General features: G+C 39.8%; 3 protein-coding genes across 6 annotated transcripts; all 3 read left to right on the top strand.

Annotated features, from left to right (window-relative positions):
* Positions 1–106: 106 nt before the first annotated feature.
* Positions 107–9,456, top strand: LOC107276949 (putative disease resistance protein RGA4). Of its 2 annotated transcripts, XR_010738417.1 has the most exons (3): positions 107–3,871; positions 4,464–4,767; positions 9,079–9,456. XR_010738417.1 is itself a non-coding variant. In XM_015763470.3 (2 exons), exons 1-2 carry the CDS (start codon positions 211–213, stop codon positions 4,544–4,546), a joined length of 3,744 nt encoding a protein of 1,247 aa, XP_015618956.1. In that variant the 5' UTR covers positions 107–210; the 3' UTR covers positions 4,547–4,967. The 2 variants fall into 2 exon arrangements, 1 of the variants encoding a protein (XP_015618956.1); XM_015763470.3 differs by lacking the exon at positions 9,079–9,456 and having other exon boundaries at positions 4,464–4,967.
* Positions 9,457–14,369: 4,913 nt separating this feature from the next.
* Positions 14,370–19,272, top strand: LOC4352327 (putative disease resistance RPP13-like protein 1). Of its 3 annotated transcripts, none has more exons than XR_010738650.1 (2): positions 14,370–14,525; positions 19,002–19,272. XR_010738650.1 is itself a non-coding variant. In XM_015765251.3 (2 exons), the coding sequence occupies exon 2, from the start codon at positions 15,136–15,138 to the stop codon at positions 16,615–16,617; it is 1,482 nt and encodes a 493-aa protein (XP_015620737.3). In that variant the 5' UTR covers positions 14,370–14,525; positions 15,009–15,135; the 3' UTR covers positions 16,618–18,907. The 3 variants fall into 3 exon arrangements, 1 of the variants encoding a protein (XP_015620737.3); XR_010738651.1 differs by lacking the exon at positions 19,002–19,272 and adding an exon at positions 18,674–18,930; XM_015765251.3 differs by lacking the exon at positions 19,002–19,272 and adding an exon at positions 15,009–18,907.
* Positions 16,938–18,710, top strand: LOC136351108 (putative disease resistance protein RGA3). Its single transcript, XM_066306574.1, has one exon. The coding sequence runs from the start codon at positions 16,938–16,940 to the stop codon at positions 18,540–18,542; it is 1,605 nt and encodes a 534-aa protein (XP_066162671.1). The 3' UTR covers positions 18,543–18,710.
* Positions 19,273–23,138: the final 3,866 nt, after the last annotated feature.

Raw genomic sequence — 23,138 nt, 5'->3', positions numbered from 1 at the left:
TCTTTTATCTCATTAAAATATATTTATAACTGGCTAATAGTCTGCTATTATACCTGCTCTGCTCTTATGGCACCAAGTACGCCAGCACAGGGTCCATCGATTCATTTCCGTTCCCCCCCAAGAAGCCCCTCATCCCGTTGACCTCTCATCCTCTGGTTTCTTCCAGTTCCACATCTCTTTTCTTCAGAAGAACAGTTCAACATCTCAGACATGGATGATGGAGTATATCACTGCCAAGTGAATTGGGCGGTGAACCTTGCCATGCCGTTGGTGGACAAAGCCTTCTCCTACATGGATGGCGTCAACCAGGATAGGAAAGAGAAGCTGTTGCAGGGTCTCTCAGTAGTACGAAATGACCATAGCTATCCGCGGTACCGATTTACCGTTGATCATCCACGAGAGACGAACCTTTTGCGCGCTGTTGCGGATCTGGAGGACGCAATCGACGATGTCGAGCACAGAAAGCTGCAAGAGGTTCGTGATCCCATACTTCACAACTTTAACAAGCATTTTGTGCCTTCTGGCAATAGCCTGGAATTTGCTATCCGGCGGTTAGAAGATGCTGTCGTTATGTTAGAAAAAGATGCGCCATTCTACCCATCCATTGGTTTTGTCAGTCCACGTGGTAATCTCTATTACAAATACAATGAGAACCGCATGGTATTGTTTGGTAGAGAAAGAGAGCAGCAACAGATAGTGCAGTGGTTGATTGAAGAGCCTCAACCTATTAGCATAAACCATCCTGTCTCCATATTTGCAATAGTAGGTATGGCAGGCATGGGGAAGACAGAACTTGCTCGTCTTGCTTATGAGGACTCGAAAGTTCGATTGAATTTTGACTCATGTACCTGGGTGTCACTGCATGGTAATTTTAGTGCAGAAGCAATAACAAGGGCTATAGTGGCATCAATTACCGGAAGACTTGCTATGCTGCAGACCACGATTGCTACTGATAATATCAGAGACAATAAGCTTCTACTTGTTCTGGATGATGCCTGGGATGATACTAGTCTGGAGGAGTGGAAATCAATGGCAGATTCTCTAAAAGATTGCAAACCTGGGAGCAGGATCCTATTGACGACTCAAATGCAATCAGTAGTGGACATTGCAGAAGATGGCATAGGAGTTAAAGCTGACTGTGTGAAATTGGGTGAACTTGATGAAGTTGACAATCTCAAGCTCTTTGAAACTTGTTTGCTTTCTGATGGGCGTTCTGAAGATTATGCTGATTTCGCATTGATTGGTGAACAGATAGCAAAACGGATTGGTGGATGCCCTCTACTAACGGCTATGGTTGCTTCACAGTTGAGTTGCAATATGAATCCCCAACACTGGAACACCGTACTTCAAGAAGGCTGGCAGTATGTAGCGGGATTTGACTTTCTTTTTACTAGTTACAACCGTCTACCTACGGAGCTACAAAATTGCTTTAGATATTGCAGTATATTTCCAAAGGGACACAGATTTGACAAGTTGGAATTGGTAAACATGTGGATTGGTTCTGGATTGATACCTCTCAGCCCACTGGAAAGAGAGTTTGATGTGGCGAAACGATTGATATCTCTCAGCTCATCAGAAAAACGGGATGCTGATGTGGGGAGGCAATTGTTACCTCTCAGCCAATCGGGAAAAACGGCTGTTGATTTGGGGGAACAATACTTCGATGCATTGGTTAAAAAATCATTCTTCTGCCCTATGCTAGAAGCAGAACCTTCTAATGGAGATCAGAAAGAATATTATGTCTTGCATAGTTTAATGCATGACTTGGCACAATTTGTCTCACAAGGTGAATGTGCGAGAGTAGATAACGATGATTTCCAGAATGTCATGCCGATGACCAGACACTTGTCAATTGTACATTGTGGCAATTTAAACCAGATCCCCCGTTTGAAGTATTTGCGGACTCTTATCATACAAAGTGAGTTCTATCTGGATCAAGAATCTGAACTTGCTCTCCGATATGTTCTGCAGTGTTCTAGACACTTGCGTCTGCTATACCTGCGTGGGCCATCCCTTTCACCTGAACTTTGTGAACTCAACACTCTAACTCATCTCCGTTATCTCTTTTTATTTTCATGTGTTGGATCTATAATTAACCATGTGCGTGGACTCGATCATCTGCAAGTGCTCAAGATCAATTACTTCACTAATGATGAAGAAGAATACTTCAATTACATACATAAATTACAGTCATTGCATTGTCTCCATGTTCCTGAAAATATTATGTTATCCAAGATCCTTCAAATTGGGATGTTAACCTCGCTTCAGGAGTTACATGGAATTGGGGTTGCTGAAAATGATGGTCACAGTATGAGTGTGCTGAGTAATTTAACTGGCCTATGTCGACTCAGCCTAAGAAATCTCCAAAATGTTAGGAACTGTAAAGAGTCTATGGATATCAAAATAAAGGACATGAGACAGATGAGATTTTTGTCTCTGTCATGGAACAAATACTTGAATGATCCAGAGAATCTTGATCATCAAATCATTGACAGCCTGGAACCAAACAAAGAAATTCAGCAGTTGCATATACATGGATATAGTGGAGTCCGACTTCCGATTTGGATTGAGAATCCATCGCTCATCCATTTGGTCTCACTTGAGCTTGAATGTTGCATGAAATGGAAGAGCATGCCGTCATTTCAGAAGCTAAGTTCACTGAAGTATCTCAAGTTGGAACACCTTTTACAGTTAGAATGCATAGGTACAGTGAAAAAGGAGCAATTTGGGAACAATGAACCAGAGAATGTTCTCCCTCCATTTCTCAAAACTCTCATCATTCGGTGGTGCTCTAGCCTGAAAAATCTCCCGTCAATACCTTGTACCCTTCATCAATTAATAATAAAGCATGTTGGGCTTGCTGTTCTGCCGATGATACATCAAAGTTATACTGGTACGCGTGAATCATCATTCTCGTCATCATCAGTAAAGTCATGTCTTGTTCTTTTGCACATTGAATGTTGTGAAGATTTGACTTCTCTGGATAAAGGTCTTCTGGAGAAGCAGCAATATCTTCAGTCCCTCAAGACATTACTTGTGAGACATTGTGAAAACCTAAGACATCTGCCTGCAAATGGTTTAACAGAATTACATCACCTGACTTCCCTAGAAATAGTTGCATGCCCAATGCTGAGGAATGTTGAGGCCAAAGGCAACCTGTGGCCTATGTCACTCAAGAAGTTGGACATCAATCCATGTGGTCATATTGAGGATTCAGTTCTCATGTCACTGCAAGACCTCACATCCCTCAGAAGTTTTACACTGTTCAGCTGCTGTAACATAGAGAAACTTCCATCAGAGGAAGTGTTTAGGACTCTGAAAAATCTGAATGATGTTTCCATAGCAAGATGCAAAAACTTGTTATCCTTGGGTGGTCTTGGAGCTGCTCCATCCTTGAGAGTTCTATCAATCCTATGTTGTGACAAGATCCATCATTTATATTCTGAACAAGCTGGTTGCTCCTTTAAGCTGCGTAAGCTCGAAGTTGATCGTGAAGCGATGTTGCTAGTGGAGCCAATAAGGAGTCTCAAGTACACTATGGAGCTGCACATCGGTGATGATCATGCGATGGAGTCCTTGCCTGAGGAGTGGTTGCTACAGAATGCTTCTTCGCTCCGTTTGATCGAGATAGGGGTTGCTAAGAATCTGCAGGCCCTACCTGCTCAGATGGAAAATTTGGAATTACTACAGGGCTTGCATATCGAAAGAGCCCCTGCAATTAAGGTCCTCCCACAGCTACCAGCTTCACTTAATAAGCTGACAATCTGGGGCTGTGACCCAAGGTTTCTGGAGCGCTATGAAACTAATGTTGGTTCAGACTGGGTCAAAATCAAAGACATTGCTCATGTGGATATGAAGGCCTACTCCGAAGGTGCATTTCTTTCTGTTCTCAATTTTATCTTTGCCATGTAACAACTAACTTTATGTTATTGTGTCTTTGATCAGTTAGATATTTGTTATTTACTCACCAGTCATCACTAAGAATTATAATTCATTCTCATGCTGAGTGCTTACTCATCTTTTGTTTAGTATGGATTATTTGATTGGCCTCATCCTCTATCGAAATACCACTTGTCCTGTTCCTACGTCCGCTGTTGTGCAAGATTCTATAGCACTTAACAATTTTATATAAGGATTTATTGTTCTGATCTTTTATACAAAAACAAATTTGCTGAATTATTACAGTTATTAAAGGATTATAAGTAGGTTCTTTTCTTACAGTTGCTTGTTTAGAAACTCTATGTGTCCTGTAACATGTGTACTTTTATATCGACCTTATTGTCATGCTAAATAAACTAATCTTCTTCCTCCCCATGTCTATGATGGAGAACATTCAGCTCATCTTGAAATGTTTTTTTGTCCGAATCCTTTTGGATGCTTCTGCTACCTGTGGGTCATGGGTGTTAATGCTTCACACTCCTGCATAAGCAAATCCGTATACTTAATGTACTTTTGTTTTGTAGATTCAAGCGACGATGATGATAAGATTCAATATTTTGATGACAGCACCACCAATCCTTCCCCCCGATTTGTTGTCATAGACTAAATACCAGTGCAACATGTGGAACAGTGGAAACCTTTGTGTAAAGAGTAAGACCCATGAATAGCTGAGTAGTTTCCTACAAACATTGCGATGTTGTCAGTAGCATCATATGAATATGATCCAATCTTGCCTCTGGTAAGGTGCAATATCCAGAACGCAATCAATGCAATGAACAGACTCTACACTCTTGTTGCTGGTAGCACCAGATGATATGAACTTTACAGGTACTTCATCAAAAAGCTAGTGCAAAACTGCAAATCAAGACTGGCATGTCCTCTTTGCTGCCTCTTTTGCACAAGCTAAATGGATATTATACTCTTTTTCAACATAACGATAATGTACTCTGGAATTTTTGTATATTCATTTTGTTCAAAATTTCAGTACTACAGCACATATCTATAATATATTCTGAAGTTTTTGCATCCTCGTTCTGTTCGAAATATGAGTACCACAGTACACATTTACAATATGGTAGTTATATGCAAAAGAAGAGCATATTAATATCCGAGCAGAGGCTTTGCTTTACTCCTTTTCACCACTAGAGATGTACTCCCTCCGAACTCGTAAAGAAAGTTGTTTAGGACAATGCTTAAGTTAAACCTTGGGAATATAAATCATGAATAACTCTTAAGTTGTTGAGTTTGAAAATGTAAAAATTATATGAATAGATTTGTCTTGAAAAATACTTTCATAAAAGTATACATATATCACTTTTCAATAAACTAGAAAAAAAGCCCGCGCAGATACGCGGGTAATTTATTTATTGTTTATAAAAAGAATACTAAAAAAAGGTCATGTCTCACTGTATCCATTATAAAAACCCTAGATTAACATATAACCTAAAATAAAAAATATTTATATTGTTAAATAGACCATAGAATTTATATACAAATAAAAATGACTATCATATTCAAACAGAAATCACTTTGTATCAATTTTATGTAAACTCGCCTATCACCATCCTCCGCAAGATTTTTTTTTCTTTTATTATACATCTAATTCACCTATGCATGTTTATGGGTAATATACAAAGGAATAATTTATATTGTTGAAATTATTTGTGCTAATTGTTAATGCTATTTACATGAGAACGACATAATTAAAAATGATATTATATGGTTCCATATGACATTTTCGATTGTACGTATATATATATATATTTTTTCTAGTGAATAGTAATCTGTCGTACGCACTTACTTTTTTCCTTTTTTGAACAAATATTTCTCTCATATGGGGTAGGGTATGCATATATGTATTCATGGAGTGGGTATGTACACGTTTATATGAGCGCCTATGATTACCTTTACAATATTTAAAAAAATACTTTCAAGAAAATTGGTGGGATGGCATGAAGTGGCGCCATAGCGGCGTTGCTTCTTTGATAACATCGCCAGGACTGGTTGCTATATACATGCATAATTTGAAGAAAACCTTAGGGCTATAAAGAGAGAAATAGAAAACTACCGAGATGGGACAGATCGTATGCACTCTTCTCTTTTTCTTCTTTTCGATATCTCTTGTGTGCATACGTACATAGGGATAGATTAGTTGATTTTTAGAAGCAAGGAATTAGAATATATCTAATCTAATGGTTGAAAATGGATTCATCGGTTTAAGTGTAAATTGATGACCAGATGTTTTGCCTTTTTTTCTTATATTTAGCGTCACATAGCATCTTAGGCTGTGTTCGGCAGTGGCTATTCCCATCCTCTCCTCGTTTTCCGTGCGTACGCTTTTCAAACTACTAAACGGTGCGTTTTTTGCAAAAAGTTTATATACGAAAGTTGCTTAAAAATCATATTAATCTATTTTTAGAAAAAATTAGCTAATACTTAATTAATCACGCACTAAATACTGCTCCGTTTTGCGTGCCAGGTAATGAGGGTTGGGAACCCTCACTCCCGAACGCAGCCTTAGGAGTATTTGTAGGAGTGTAGGAATGCTATTACTCATACTCACAATCTATTTGTAGTCAACTATTATTTGATGTGGCTTGGTGGCACTCTCTATTTACCTATCATTTGTTCATACATGCCCTTAGGCTGAGTTTGGAACTGAGAGTTCCCAACTCTCCTCACTCATTTTCCGCACACACGTTTCTCAAACAGCTAAACAGTGTGTTTTTTGCAAAAAAAAATTCTATAGGAAAGTTGCTTTAAAAAATCATATCGATCCATTTTTCAAGTTTTTTTAGGATAATACTTAATTAATCATACGCTAATAAACTGCTCCGTTTTCTGTGCCAGCGGGAAACGTTCCCAACTCTAACGAATGAAAAGCAGCATTAGTATCGTCCTTTATCCTCTGTGCTTCATGACAAACGTGTTCATTGAACTCTAACGAATGAAAAGCAGCATTAGTATCGTCCTTTATCCTCTGTGCTTCATGACAAACGTGTTCATTGGATGTCAGCTAATTATTAGACGCACTGTGCATGGATACCATGTAAGCAATATGACTTGGCAATTGGTGGATAGTGGTTTGTATATAGAACTTATATACATAGGGATAAATTAGTGGGGACATTATTGAAAAATTATATATTGTATGCTACATATTAGTTTTAGTACATACGTAATATATTTATAGTTAAGTTCTAAAACGTTTATCTGATTGGCTACTCACTTAGTTATCGTGACTACGTTTACTGAATTGCTAAATGGTGTGTATTTGAAAAATATTTTCTATACAATTTTTTTTTTCAAAATCAAATAAATTCACTTTTGAGTTTATAATATTTAATACTTAATTAATATTACGCTAATGACCTACATCGATTTGTGTGCCCTGGACATGCTCAACCAATGAGCTAGATGGAACGAAGGCTAGGTAGGAGATAAAGAACATCAATATGGTGTCAAAAGAATATATTTGTTCTTTAATTTTCCAATAATATATGAATAGAGAAAACACAAAATACATGAAAAGTACATTTATGATAAATTTAGAAGTGTCATTTTGATATATGTGTATTTTTTATTGTTGGAGTTATTTTTTTCAAAAATATAAGTCGTATCTAATTTAACTATTATATAATCTACATTTTTCAATTCATTTATGTTTTTCATGGATTTTTCGATGACATGTGTCTAATTAGAATACAACTCGAAATAACATATTCCCTCTATCCCAAAATATAATATTTTTTCGCTATGAATCGGGACTAATGCTTGTTCAGAATTATAGTTAAAAGTTAGAATGTAGTACATGAAATAGCATAGTACATGTGTATTATTATTCATTATGGTTTTAGTATATTTTTATTGTTTTGTTGTTATTTGGTTGTCACGCAAATGGCAAAAGTACGTATATCTTTAAAGTTAGAAGAGTGTTTTCTTATATGTGGATTTAATGGTTTCACCGGTTAAATGTTATGGATCTACATATTTAAATGCAAATTAATGGGTAATTGTTTTCTTTATAATATTTTAAAAAAAATTAAAATATTAGATAGAATATAGGAAGGTGAGAGAGAGGATTATTGGACGATGGAGGAAGTGTGCGTGCCCATGTGCGTGCACGGGTGTTCGGAGGGATTAGTATGCTTTTGAACTAATCTAAATAGGAAAAAAAAAAGATGTGCAAACGGCAGTACATAAGTACGTACATACGTTTGTTTTTCTTTTTTGGCAGGAATACTATGCACATACTTAATTGGTAGTTTTTGATAGTTATTTTCTGGAATACTTACGTGTATTTTTTAGTAGATGTCGATGTATATAGATCTAATTAAATTGGTATAAAATATTGGGTCCACCAATTTAAATAAAAATCGACGGCAAGTATAGATCTAATCTAACAGTATAAAATAATAGGTCTACCAATTTAAATAAAAATCGACGGTGAGAATAAACTGTGCCACGTGGTGGACTAAAAGCGTTTAAAGATAGAACGTTTAAAGAGCATTGATTGGATACTTTATTTTTATATTAATTTTCGTAAATTTATAGAGTAATATATTTTATTTTTAAATTGTAGAAAATCCTAATTTATGTACCATCGATTTTTTATAATGCACTACGTACCTATGTTTACTTTTTTTTTTATTACGCAGCTTCTTTTCCAGTTGTACGTAATTACGGAATACTTTTTGATGGGATACGTATACGGAGTTTTTGTTTGGTTTCCCGGCCCACAGTAAACATGAGAAAAGTATTAGTTTCTTTAAGAAAATAATACATCCAATCTAATGGTCTAAAATATCGGGTCTACCAATTTAAGTGAAAATCGACGGTGAGATTAAACAATGCTATGTGGTGGTCTAGGAGCGTTTGTACGAGCGCAACATGGCGGTTTAGGAGCGTTTGTAGGAAGTTTAATGGACTTATAGTATATAATAGATATTTTTATAACAAGAAGTCAAAGTTGTGTGTTGGAGACCGTGTTGTTGTCTAAAACGACCTCCTCTACGAGTATGGAGGGAGTACTCTCCCAGCAACTGCTTGGGGACAAAGCATCCAGTTTTTACCTTTTTATGGCAGCATGCCATTATTTTAAGTTGCATTTGAACTGATCACAGCTAGATTGACATGCAGAGCCCGATTGCAGCAAGGGTGCCAGACCAAATGGGCTATGGAGTGATGCCTACAGGCCTCAGCAGCGGGTTCGATATGAGGCCATGAAGAGCAAGACTGGATTGGATGGTGATCATCTGCAGAGACTGTAATCTTGGAGTGTGACCCTGGAAGCATACACTCACCAGATGATATATGTGTGATCATGACTAATTCTGCTTAATTCATGACATAAAGTTCCATTATTAAGATAAGATTACTATGCCTGAATTGTTTCTGATTGTTCTATATACGAGTGTTGTGCTGCATTTGAATTTTGTATGAACGGAACTGGCAACGGGAGTTGCATTGGACATCGTAGCATTATTCTCGATTTGTACTGAATTCAAGGCCACCTTTTTTTGTTTTTCGTGTTTCAGAGCACCACAGATTTAGGGGTGTTCCTACTGAGCGCGCGCGCGAGAACGGGAAGCCGCACGTGTTTTGGCTTCCCCTACTAACCCTAGCGCTTACCGTGTAAAAAAAGGGCTTGCGTTTTTTTTCTGTTCGCATCTTTTTTTCCTGCCTCTGAGCGCTTTTTTTTCTCCGTTTCTTTCCGATTTTTTTCAATCTTTTGCACACTTCTTTACAAATGTAGAATTGAAAAGTTTTTAATTTTGACTTGAAAGTTTTCAAATCTTGACTTGAAAGTTTTAAAATTTTGTATTGAAAGTTTTTAAATTTGAGTTGAAAATTTTTACATTTTGAGTTGAAAGTTTTCAAATTTGAGTTAAAAGTTTTCAAATTTGACTTGAAAGTTTTCAAATCTGGCTTGAAAGTTTTTAAATCTAGGTTGAAAAGTTGAAAGTTTTCAAAATTTAACTTCAAAAAGTTTTCAAATCTAGTTTTCAAATCTAGGTTGAAAGTTTTTAAATTTGGGTTGAAAGTTTTCAAATCTGGGTTGAAAGTTTTTAAATTTGGGTTGAAATTTTTTAAATCTGGGTTGAAAGTTTTCAGAATTTGACTCTACGTATAGATTTCTTTTCAATCTGTTACTTCAAAAGATCTTTGGAAAAAAGACAAATCTTAACTTAATTATTATCATTATCTAAAACTAACCGAATTAGTTTTATGCGTATAGAGAAAAAAAATTCCGAAAAAAAATAAACGCGCATCTCGTCAGCGCGTGCGCTAAGAATGACTGAGGATGGGACGTGTGGGCCGGCACGTGCGTACGCGCCAATTAGGATTATCTCAGATTTAGTACAGGATGCGACGGACGGAGTGAAAACGGAAGCGACTCCAGCTTGGGCGCCCGATTTACGTGCAAAACTATTTAAACTGATTTTTCTCTTAAATTACTTATCCAAATCATGATCTGATTGCACCATTAAATTCATTGCAATTAAATCTTCAAAACAAGACCACACATGGATATATTCTGACGAAAAAAAATTAGCTTATTATTGAATTATTTTTAAATGTTGCACGATGTTCCACCAGGCATACCAGGCATATCGGAATTGTTTATCGAAAATGTTTCACTCGTTTAAATCGGATGTTGTTTCACCTTATATAAAAATAATGTTTCAGCTAATAGCGAAAGAATGTTTCAGTTCAATGCAACATTAGATCTATATATAGTGAAACATTGTGAGTACACTAGGTGAAACATTTTTTTTGGAACAAAAAATTAAACGAATTCGCTTAATAGAGATAGAGGGTTTCCAAAATATGTGGGTGATTTGTTGCAATGGAATATTTTAGTTCACTGCAACATTAGATCTATACATAGTGAAACATTGTGAGTGCACTAGATTCCCTTAATAAAGGGTTTCTAAAATATGTGGGTGATTTGTTGCAGTGGAGTATATGGTGGAGATACATGGTGGGGCCAAGAGGAGACACTGCGCGTCAGGGTGGGGGGGGAGCGCCTGATCCAGCTCCCCCCGCACCGGTTGCCCGGTGTTGAGCATTTCTCAGTAAAAACGGTTTGATTCCCTCAAATCGAAAGCTACCTTCGTTTCAAAATATTGCTACCTAGTAGGTGATTCTTATACACTAGTCTACTATTCAGATTCATTGTTCTATAGGAAGTGTTCAATCGTCTCCTAGGTAAGGGCCTATCTGGTTGATGCCCTCAGCAACATACCTAATAAATTTGTGTGCCTGAGAGGCACATGAGTACTTGCCTGGTCAGGTAGCCTGAGAACGAACTTGTTTGGATGGCCTACCTGGCCTGAGAGGGGCAAACTGCAACTATGCTTCAAATGGTTACTCCTAACGCATGTGTTTACGGCAATAAACAAATTAGAGCGTAACTGCATCTTCTCTCCAACAAAAATAATTGTACTGTCTAACTTTCCACAAAAAAATCCTTCGTGAATCAAGAAAAGAAAAGGAAAGGAGAACAGGAGGAAAGAGATCCCCATATCAACGCATCTGCATCAAGAAAAGAAGGCAGGAGAATACAAGGAAATTAAGAAATCCCCAAATCCGATATAGCTGCAAGAAAAACTTCCATTTTTTTCTCCCATTCGCATGCTAAGCAAAATCGAAGGATGACAAGGTCCAGCAGTAAATGCTTCGTGCCGACGGCCGGATCCAACAAAGCAGCGAAGACGACGTCATCTGACGAGAAAACGGCGGTTGTTGGAATAAATAGGCTAGACCCGATTTAATTCAATTAAATTCTATAGACCACAATAAATATTTATTAGAGGTAATAAAACAACCTCAGGAATTTAAGTGAAGAGATCTCAACTTAAATTGGGAACTAGAGAAGAGCCCCTGTTGACCGGTTGAGATAGTGGGCAGACTGCCACACGCGTGCGCTGGCCGGCCGTGGGAGGTGGGCGGCTGCTCTCTCTCTCGTAACTGCGGGCGCGACTGTTACTCCGATAATGGACGAGAAGTGCTCCCTCCTGCGCTATAAAAAGCCGCCACTGGACGAGAAGTGCTCCCTCCTGCGCTATAAAAAGCCGCCACCGCCCATTCAATCCCCCTGCGCTATAGAAAGCCGCCACCGCCCATTCAATCCGGCTCAACAGACTGCAGGCGCGACTGTTACTCCGGTAATGCCGCCACCGCCCATTCAATCCGACTCAACAGACTGTGGGCGCGACTGTTACTCCGGTAATGGACGAGAAGCGCTCCCTCCTGCGCTATAAAAAGCCACCACCGCCGGTAATGGATGAGAAGCGCTCCCTCCTGCGCTATAAAAAAAGCCACCACCGTGACAGAGCTCTGGCGCTGCTACTCTGTTTTCCCCGGTTCTGATATGTTGCGCGCACAACAGATCCAGGACGAGCAGGTGCCTCCGAAACTCCGTCCGCTTGAGAACCTGCACGGGTAGGCGAGCGATCAAGTTTTTGGGGAGCGTCTCGACGCGACTGCTCTGCTTCCTCTGTATCGCCATGGCTTCCACCGGCCATGGTACTCCAGGAGTAGGAGGGAATGGCGCCGGAGTTGGAGGGAACAACGGCGACAACATCAACGGAGGCAATTCTACCTCACAATCCAGCGGAGGAACATTTACTGGGTATAATCTCTCTATACTACTGTTCATGCTCGCTAAATTTCTGTTTGTCGCAATGTCTTCAATACATTGCCCTATGGTGAATATCTATGCTAATTATATATTAAGCATGATTTGTTCGTTGCTTCTGTTTAACAATTGCACTAGTTTATTTCCTGTTAAAGTCATGATTATTATCTTAATAATTTGAATTAAAATATATCGAATTGTGACCATATTTCCAAAAACGGTTTCGCTTGACGACGGGAGCGGCAGCGGCGGCTGCTACTTCACTCGACAACGAGAGAGACACCATCGCAATGGTGGCTTCATTCGATGGTGGTGACGACGGCTTTACTCGATTGGTTGCGACCTCTAAGAGCGAGATTAGGATAATAACTAAAGCACGCTGCTATGCCTAGGGCTCAGGCGACTATCTTTGGTGGCCTGACTCAAGCTAATCCCATGCCGGAAGATATCGGGCCAGGCGAGGGAGGATATGCATCAGGGAAGCAACCAAACAACTACTCTCTCTATCTCATAAAAAACCAACCTAGTATTAAATGTGACATATTCTAGTACTGTAAATCTGAACATAGTACGTACAACATCCAAGCTTATCTCAGGTCAGGCCAATTTCTCTCAGGGTAGCAGCCGAATTGGCCTAAGTAGCAATATTTTAAATGAAGAAAGTAACCCAATAGTAAACTGTTCTAACCTCGGTCACAAAATTAGCGAACGGATATAACAGTTACTGTACAATGTATTGTAGTTTCTTTATGACTAAACTACTGTAGCAATAATAATTCATGGTGTGTTTTTAATCAGCCTTGAGTCTTAAGGTTAGTATATGATCATCAGCAGAAGAGTAAAGTTGAGAACTTTTTTTTTTCGAAAAAGAGTTGAGACGTACTCCATCTGTAAAAAAAAAACCCAAAAAAATCCTAATCATGTGTACGTACAGATTCAAAGTCAGGATTTTTTTTTTTACGGAGAGAGTAGTTGTGAATGTATATATTTAAAATAATAAAAAAATAGCATCAGAAGAGTAAAGTAGAAAAATAAAAAAATAACATCAGAATAGTTAAGTATACCGTTTTAAATAGGTTGGTAGTATCTTTTCTACTACCCATTAATTTATTTTAGGTGCAGTTATGAGTTTTCGTGTCCAACATTTAATCGTTTATTTTATTTAAAAAATTTATGAAAAAAAATTAAAAAAACAGTCACACGTAAAATACTATACATGTTTTATTATGTAATAACAGCAAAAATACTAATCATAAAATTTTTTTAAATAAAACGGTCAAATGTTGAATATAAACTATGAAAAAAATATAATCTTCCTGGAACAATAATAGCGGTATTTTTTTTAACATTAGTTAATGCTATTTCTCTCTTATCTTATTAGGCTACATCACCTCAAATATTTCTAACCTTTGGGTGATAGATCTATTATTTAAATTGTCTCTTCTTTCTTAACACCATGCAATCTCGACAGCGAGGCGTCTGTGGTGACTTCGTCAATCTCTCCAGGATTTGCCGACCCAGTTTTCAAAGATGCTCATAGGGGTAAGGTTTGCGTGCGTATGTTCATAGGGGTGAGTGCGTATGTGTTGTGAGTATCTGTGTTGTACTGTGTAATTTTTTTAAAAAATTATTTTTACACTCAAAATTTATAAGTATCAATTTATTTTAGTTTTAATAATTATATTACAGGTTATTTATAACATATTATGTAGCTTAATTTACCGTAGCAACCGGCACGGTGCATTCATCTAGTTTAACAAACGCCACACCCACACAAACCGTCGTCAGTACAGCCCGAGCCCGACACGACGGACCCACCGCAATAAACGACCGCGGACCATGGCGTGCACCAAGGCCAGAAGATGGAACGCCCGGTTGTCGCCGGCGCGGAGGCCGGTCCGCCGGAGGGCTGGCATCGCCGGCGACGTACGGCCCGGCGCAGGTACGCCACAAGCTTAGCTCGTAGATCTGGACTTAGGGCTAGGGCTAGGGCTAGGTCTAGCTGGGGTCCACGGGCGAAGCCGGAGAGGATGCCCATGGGGGCGGGCCGGCTGGGGAAGTGGTGGTTAGCACATCATCCTTCCCCCCCCCCCCCCCCCCCCAAACCTATGGACCACCACAAGGGCCCCCATGGCTTTTGCTGCATTCGCCATCGTCATTGACGAGTCGATCTATGATAGCCTGATGGTGATTAGGGAGGGTCTGTTTTCTTGTGTGCGAGCCTTGCTAGTTGCTCCGTCCGCTGTTTCGTGATATTTTCCAATTTTCCACCTGTGTCACCAATCAATGGAAGTAATCAATCACCACCGGTAGATAGTAGCAAAATCGCAGGTATCTCGCAATTTGGTCGAAATTGTTTATTCCAAGTGGTGGATGCTGATGAATTAAGTATATATGGGGTTGAAAGCAACAACTACATTTGCAGAGCTGTTTGGAATTTTCCGAGTTCCGAACCAGCGCATTACTGAGGGAGCATTGACCTCGAGAGAAGACTGTTTGATCCGAGAAGACTGTTTGATCCTCATCCTCTTCCAGCCAAATCTCTTCGTGGCATGGCGGAAGCTGCAGCTGTTTTCGCCGGGAAGGCCGTAGTGCAGCCGGCCATCACCTACCTCGTCAAAAAGATTGTCGATCGCATTCCCGACGGGGATCTGTGCAAGAGGCTGCAGCAGAAGCTGCCCTTTGTTGAAGCGATCCTCTACGCTGTTGATCGGCAGCAGACACTGAGCAATCCAAGTTTGTCTGAGGTGGTGTGGCAGCTCAGGGATGCCATCCAGGAGGCCGAAGATGCGCTCGATACACTGGAGTTCTTGGACCTCAAGAGCAGCGCCAATAATCGCAGCAAGGTGAGCTTATCATCCCTTTTGAGTAGCATCAGCAGGAAATTCCATGTTGCTGACTCCAGTAGAGCAACGGAGAATCTGAAAGATGCACTCAAGAATTTAGATGCAGTCCTTGACAATGCAGGGAGATCCCTCCCGGCCATATATCCCAGCTCGTGCTCTCATGGTAAAGCGCACATCCAAGATTCTGCCAGCATACAGGAGGTCACAAAAGAGTTGAGAACAACTATATTTGGTCGGCTCAAGGAAAAGGATGCAATAATCGATTGGCTCGGTGTTCTAACTCCAAATATTAGAGATCAAAAGCTCTCATTGTGTGCAATTGTTGGTGCTGGTGGTATGGGGAAAACAACACTTGCCCAGTTTGTCTGTCAAGATAAGAAGGTTCAAGATCATTTTGCTAACAAAATCATATGGGCAGACGTATCTAAGATCTTTGATCCTAAAGTGTTGGTGAGGAAGATCTCGGGATCATTCAACAGGTACAAAGCTAGCGCTGATGGCTTGGACACCATTATGACTGACAAATTTCTACTGGTCTTAGACGATGCACGGGATGATGCACAAAGTGAACGATGGCAACAATTTTTAGATCTAATCAGAAAAAATGCCCCAATGGGAGGTAAAATCTTGCTCACGACCCAAATAAGGCCAGTGGCTAATGCTGTTGAAGGCCAGATGCCTCCAGATACATATAAATGTTTGGAGCTGGGTGGTTTAGATCAAGAGAACACTCTGAAGCTCTTCAATCATCATGCGTTTGGTGACTTGAGTCCCAGTGACTGCTTCGAGCTTCAATTGATTGGTGAACAGATTGCCAGAAAACTCAAAGGATGCCCTTTGTTAGCAAGAACAATTGGCCGGCATCTACAAGGAAACACAGATCATGCCAGATGGAACACCATCTTAAATCACGATATCCACAAAGTTGATGATGTTGCCACTGAAATCAAGAAAGTTCTCAGACTGAGTTACGAAAGCCTGAGTAATGAAGTGCAGGTTTGCTTCCGGTACTGCAGCATATTTCCACCTCATTACAAGTTCAAGATGGAAGAGATGGTTGAGATGTGGGTGAGTTCAGGACTGATATTGCAAAGAGAGGATGGCATAAATAACCGGGAAGATATTGCTATACAGTACTTCAATACTCTAGGGAAAAATCATTCTTTTCACTTGTACCCAGAGAACTGAATGTTGATACTTCTGAAGATTACTATGTCTTGCATGATGGAATGCATGAATTTTCATGCACTGTCTCCATTGGGGAATGTTCAAGATTAAAAGCCACTGACCATGGAATTGGCATACCTCTAACAGTGCGACACTTGTACGTAGAAGGCATAAATGCTGAAACTATAAATGTTATTTCCAAGTTCAAGTACCTGCGCACTCTTGTCGTAGAAAATAAGGAAAATTCCATCCAGGAAGAACATGCAAATGCTCTTAAAAATTCAATCGAAGGCAGGACAAGCTTGTGACTCTTAAAGCTATACGGAAATGGTTGGTTTTGTATGAACGACACTATTGCTGGGCTTGAGCACTTGAGGTACATCTATCTGTCAGCTACCAAGGAATCTAATCTAAGTAAATTATTTAAGCTCTGTCACCTGGAGGTCCTTCAGATCCTAAAGATTGAGAAAGAAAATGAAAGTAGATCTATAAGTATTAATCTACCTCACTTGCAGAAACTGCATCTTCCTAAAACTACAGTGTCCAGGATCGCTCAGATTGGTAGCCTGACTACTCTTCGAGAGTTGAATGGGTTCAGTGTGAAAAGAACAGATGGCCACAAAATAACTGAGCTGAAGGATTTAAGGAAGCTCCAAAAAGTCATTGTGCTTGATGTCCAAAATGTTATTGATCACACTGAAGCATCTGATGCTGAACTGGATAAGAAATCGGATCTGAAGGTATTGTCTTTGGAATGGTGTGCTGATCAAGCTAGTTGTGATGGTAGGATCCTTAATAAGCTTGTTCCTGACAGTAATCTCAAGCATTTAGTTATTTCTGGATATAACGGCACACGACCTCCATTGTGGATGGAATCTAAGTATTTTTCCAATTTGGTATATCTGAAGCTTGATGGATGTGTGGAATGGGATAAACTTCCTCCATTTGGATATCTATGGACACTAAAGCATCTGTTTTTGAAGAACCTACCGAAATTGGAATATATTGCTAGTTCATCCTACAGCACTGTTGTGTATGGATACAGAGACACCAGTCCTGATGTTCTGCCTCCTCATCTGATCACTTTTGTTGTGAAGAATTGCCTGGGCCTGTCAGAGCTACCCAGTTTACCTTTTAGTCTGAGGTATTTGGACATAGATAGAGTTGGAATGTCAAGTCTGCCAACCATGTGTACTCATATGGGGCGAAGACGTGTTTCTTTGGTGGAGTCACAGCTCTCTATTTTGAATGTTGAGTCTTGCAATCTTCTGGTTTCTCTAAATGGGTTCTTACAAGAGGAACATTGCAGAGTTCTCACTGTCTTAAGCCTGGTCTGTTGCCACATGTTGATCTCCCTTCCTGATGCATCAGATTTCAAAAGGATGTCTAAATTGGAGAGCATTAGAATCATTGAATGTAACAGGTTGTCTTCCTTGGGTGGACTAGAAGCCCTTTCTCATCTTAAAATACTGAGGATAGAGCATTGTGCCAACTTGGTTACTACGTCATCAAGGCTTCCTCCAGCATCAGATGAAAGTACTTATCTTAAGCTTGAAACACTTGAAATTGATGACCATCAGTTACTTGCTATAAGCCCAATAAGAAATCTGTGCCTTACGAAAAAACTTATCATATTAGAGAGAGAAAAAATGGCTGAGTTGCCTTTAGAATGGCTGTTACAGAATAGATCTCACCTAGAGCATATAGAAATAAGCAACGCGGAACTGTTGAAGTCTTTGCCTAATATGCATGAATGGCACACTCTACGAAGCATGCTTCTGCATAACACTCCACTTCTTCAGTCGCTCCCACTGATGCCCCCAAACCTGTGGGTCCTTGACATCAACGGCTGTTGCAATGAGTTGCATGGGGAATGCCAGTCTGGTGGTTCTGAGTGGTCAAAGATTTGTCGGATCCATAGTTGTAACATTACCCCCAAAATATGATAGATATGCAATATTTTCATGCCAACTTTTGTATTCTTGGATAGTTTTTCCTTTTTACTCTTTTACCATAGAATCTCTTAATCATGCCCTTTTTTGGCACAATTTCAAATATTGACTATACTTTGTTTTAGAGGGAAGTTCCTTTAGAGATGTTCGATTTGACGGACAGTAAGCCAAGCAATCACTCTCCTTGGGCAATGTTTGATCTTTCCAAACCGTTTCACCCTGTTCTCTTGGGCTCTTAGAAATGTATAGTATTATTATTCAGCATGTGCTAGCCATCATATTTGTTATGGTACCTACTTCAACTGCAGCATATATGTAAAACAGTTCTCTATAATTTATTTAGATGCTTTCTGTATATATATCAAGCGAACTGTTTATTACATATGCTTTCTCAGTTTCTGTAAAATTATTATGAATTTACAGTCGGATTTTTAATACATATTAATCTGTCAGCATGAAGAAATTTGGAAGACTCGTGCCTCTACAAGATTTGATGTTTCCAGTCTACTCTTATCTTTGCTACATCTGGAATATGAATTTATATTCAGCTTTTTAAGCCATATCTCTTCCTGTACCCCTTGTTTGGATGTGTGCATGCATTGCGTACTACTGCCCGCTTGCTGGTGAATACTTGCTAGGAACGTTCTCATCTCGATCTATTTGTAATTAATACATGTGTCTTTGTCATCATTTATGTTGAGATCAGTTGTACCTTGTTTCATCAGCTCATCACATTTAATTATTTGACAATTTTAAGATGTGCCAATTAATGATTTGTCACTCGCTGTCTATGACATGTGATCCCTCATGTGTCTATGACATGTGGGCCCAGTGGTAAATCATTTAGAACCACTCGCAAGAGTGGCAAAAAGTTAATTATTCCCATCATTGGCAATCAAAATTATTTACACAAGGAGAGTGTTTATAATATGATTCTAGGATACAATGGCAGAAAGTAGAGTGAGACATCAGAAGACAACATTGTGGCCAGATGGATAGGTGGTGACTGGTGAGGTTGTGTACCTTGCTACTTAGCAAGGTTCAAAATCCTAGATTGGGCACTATTGTCAATCAATTTTAAGAGTAAACTTACTTTGGGTGTCCAGGTTATGTACACGTACTCATACTCTACTCATGCTCATCATCAGCCAATTACTAGCCTAAACCCTCTGTTTTTCTCCTTTTTTTGAATTTTTTTTTTGGCTATCTCGTTGCTTTATACATCGCTCCTTTATGCCCTCGGCTCCTCGCGCGCGCGCAGGTGACCGCTTGTACATGGTGCGCCAATCAATCCAAAATTTGGGCGCTGTGGGGGTGTGCATGCGCGCCAGTCTCCACTGCGGGTTGGAACCGGTTTCATTAATAGGCTATTTTGCAAAAAAAAAAAGTCCTTGAGTTTTCACGAAATATCGCATACGTCCTTGTACCTGTTCCCACTCCGTTTTGTTTGTTCTGGAAAAGCCCTCCTATTTCATAGAAATGCAATGCGAAAAAGAGAAAATTCCGCTTTTAGGGGTAGTGTTGTAAACATAAAAAACGAAGGGGCTTTTCCGAAAAACAACCGCATCTACCCCTAAACCCTAGCCACGGATTGTTCCCTACCTCCCCACTGCGTGGCCATCGCCCCACCCACGCCTCGCGCCCTGCGGTCAGTGCTGGTGCCGGCACAGGACTCCCCCAGTCGCCTTCGTTGTCGCCCGCCCTCCACTCGTCACCACCGACGTCGTCCGTCCTCTCCCTGTTCTCCGTTGCCCATCCTTGTGTCGCCACTGCTCCACCTCCATACCCCGCATCGTTGGGAAGGGGAGAGTGTAGGGGCAAGGACGGCGGCGCACAGATCCGCCGCCCCCCATCCTCGGAAGCGACGGCGGCGTGCGGATCCGGCAGCCTCTGTCCTCTGGAGCGGTCAGGTGCGGGTGGGAAGGACGGCGGCGTGCGGATCCATCGCCTCCCGTCCTCGGGAGCAACAGCGCGGCGGCGCATAGATCCAGTTGCCTCCGTCACCGGGAACGGCCTGGCGGGAGCAGGAGCGCCGGCAGCTCGCGGATCTGCCTGCTTCCACCCTCAGGAGCGGCAGCGGCGGGCTTATGCAAGCGGGAGTGGGAGCGCCGGTAGCACGCCGATCCGCCCGCCTTCGCCCTCGAGACTGGCGGCGGTGGGCTTAGCAAGGTTCAAAATAATTGTCACATGTTTCTCCTTGCATAATTTTGTGTTGAATACGATGATTCCTAATTAGCCAACTTATCCTATCTTCCTATATATAGTTGGTACTTACTAAGATATATTTACTCCTATAAAGAAAAACATGTAAGAAGCCACATCATCAACGATTTTAAGCCACAGATCACATTAGTATAGAGTTATCAGCAGTTGGATCAAGAAGCTACTCATCCATTAATTTTTGATTACTCATCCATTCACCTCCTTTAGCTTATAATCATGCGTAACATTATTATCCATTCTGCACCTAACACTATGTTTTTTCTCTCTCAGGTCCTCAAAGATAATGCTAACTTATCTTTTTTTTTCATGGATACAACTCCAATTATTGCATAAGATGTAAGTTTTATTTTGTTATAAATAATTAGATAACATACAATAATTAGGTATTATTAAACTAAACCCATTTTCGAAATAAGATTGAGATGAAGCAGAGAAGTGCATGCTATCTAATTATGACAATATGCAAATCACGCATGAAAATAATTCTCATATATCCAACACAAAATGATGTTTTAAAAAAATAAAACATGAATTGTATTGTACTAACAGAGGCTATACATGAAGCCACATTATCATCTATGTTGTATATATATAGAGTTGCATCTAATCATTTTAAACATTGATTTTATTTGACGATAAAACTAGCAAATCCCGTGGCAAGGAGCGGGGTGCCAACTAGTTTATATCTATGACCTTGTACGGACGGCTAGACATACTGCTTAATTATTGCAGTTAATTAGTGCCTTATGTTGTACTAGTAATAAATAGTGTTATTATCCAAATGTTTTTTTGGCTAATGCTAAAATCCAATGCTACCAACTAGGAGCTACAACCACCCAGCCACAGAAGACCACTCAACAAGCAATTTAAATAAATCTAATGAAATTCCTTTGGTTGAAATGCAAAGGCAAGTTTGGATGATCAGACAAAACATATTCCTTACCATTAAGATTGACAACGTATCACGGTATGGATAAAACGTTGGATTGTTTAGAAAGGTTTTAGTTCTAGAAGAAGCTACGGAAATAAGAAGCTCCCCCTCTAAGGAGTGGGGTGGATAGATGCGACCTAGGCTTGACCTCGGGGGTTGTTCAAGGCGGCCCGCCATCGGTGTCGAGGTGGGGAGGGAGGCCATCCTAGGCATTTGAAGAGCCCTTGCGAATCCTATTTTACTATAGAGTTGATGTCCACTAACTTCTAAAGCTCAACATATAAGATATACCACATCATCATCCACTAGCAATTATTATCTAAAGAAATTTAAATATCATACAAACATGGCATACTATTATTTACAATTTCGTTGTGTTTTTATAACTCAATATACAAGCAATGTCAAACCATCATTTTCACATTATTTAAATATATACATTTACTATTTCTATAATATATAAAATGCATTCATACACATATATTGTAGCAAAGCGCGGGTATCAACTAGTTCTTTTATTCCACATCACTTTCTTCTTTTCTTGGGTTGTCTAATTCTCAGTTCCCAAAAGAAACAATCAAATTTTGAACGGCTCAAATCAATTCAACAAGAGTAAATTTCACAAAAATACAAATACTTTGACCAAAACTATCGTAAAATTAAATATTTAAGTCATTATATCGGAAAACTACATATTTAGCGCCAAATTTGTTACATAACTACATATTTAAGACCAAAGAATTAGAAAACTACAAATTCAATAGAAAAATTATCATGAAACTATATAGGTTTTAGGACCAGTTTAATCACAAAACTATCACGTTTACAGCCCCAATATAACAATAGTGTTAGGGTTTAAACTCTAAAATATGTATTTTTATGATATTTAACCTTAAATTTATAGTTTTGTAATAGTTTGGTCAAAATATATGTAGTTTTGTAAAATTTACTCATTCAATATAAAACATATCTTTTTTTGTCCACACCCACATCCATCGCCTCTCGTTATCTCTACACAATCGCGAACATGGAGCCACTACCTCCCAGCCCCTGTTGTAGTGCGTTGCCCCCTGGCCTCGTCAACTAGCCGAAAGAGGCAAACAGCGTAGCGAGGTCCGCCCAATAGGTCTCCTCCCTCCTTATAATGTGCTTCTCTAAGTCTGATGATATGAAACCCTTGCCCCGCTTTCTAACCACTCGTTGGTTTCACTCCTACCGCCAGCCCTGCACATTGCCGGTCTCCAGCTCCATGGCTCCAGCGGTGCCTCCAGCCCTCCACTGCTTCGCCGCTGCCCAAGCCATCCCTCTAGGCCTGTGGAAAACCCTCATCTTCCCCTCCCACCAAAACCCTCCTCTTTCCCTCCTTACGACCGTCCTCCCACCCTAACCCTAAACTCTAAATCTTGTGTTGCAATCGTCCTTATTGGGCAATTGCT

This window comes from Oryza sativa, chromosome 12 (genome assembly GCF_034140825.1).
Source record: "Oryza sativa Japonica Group chromosome 12, ASM3414082v1".
NCBI classification, from domain to species: domain Eukaryota; kingdom Viridiplantae; phylum Streptophyta; class Magnoliopsida; order Poales; family Poaceae; genus Oryza; species Oryza sativa.
Note: the sequence above shows the minus strand (reverse complement) of the source record. Positions and strands in the feature narration are given on the sequence as shown.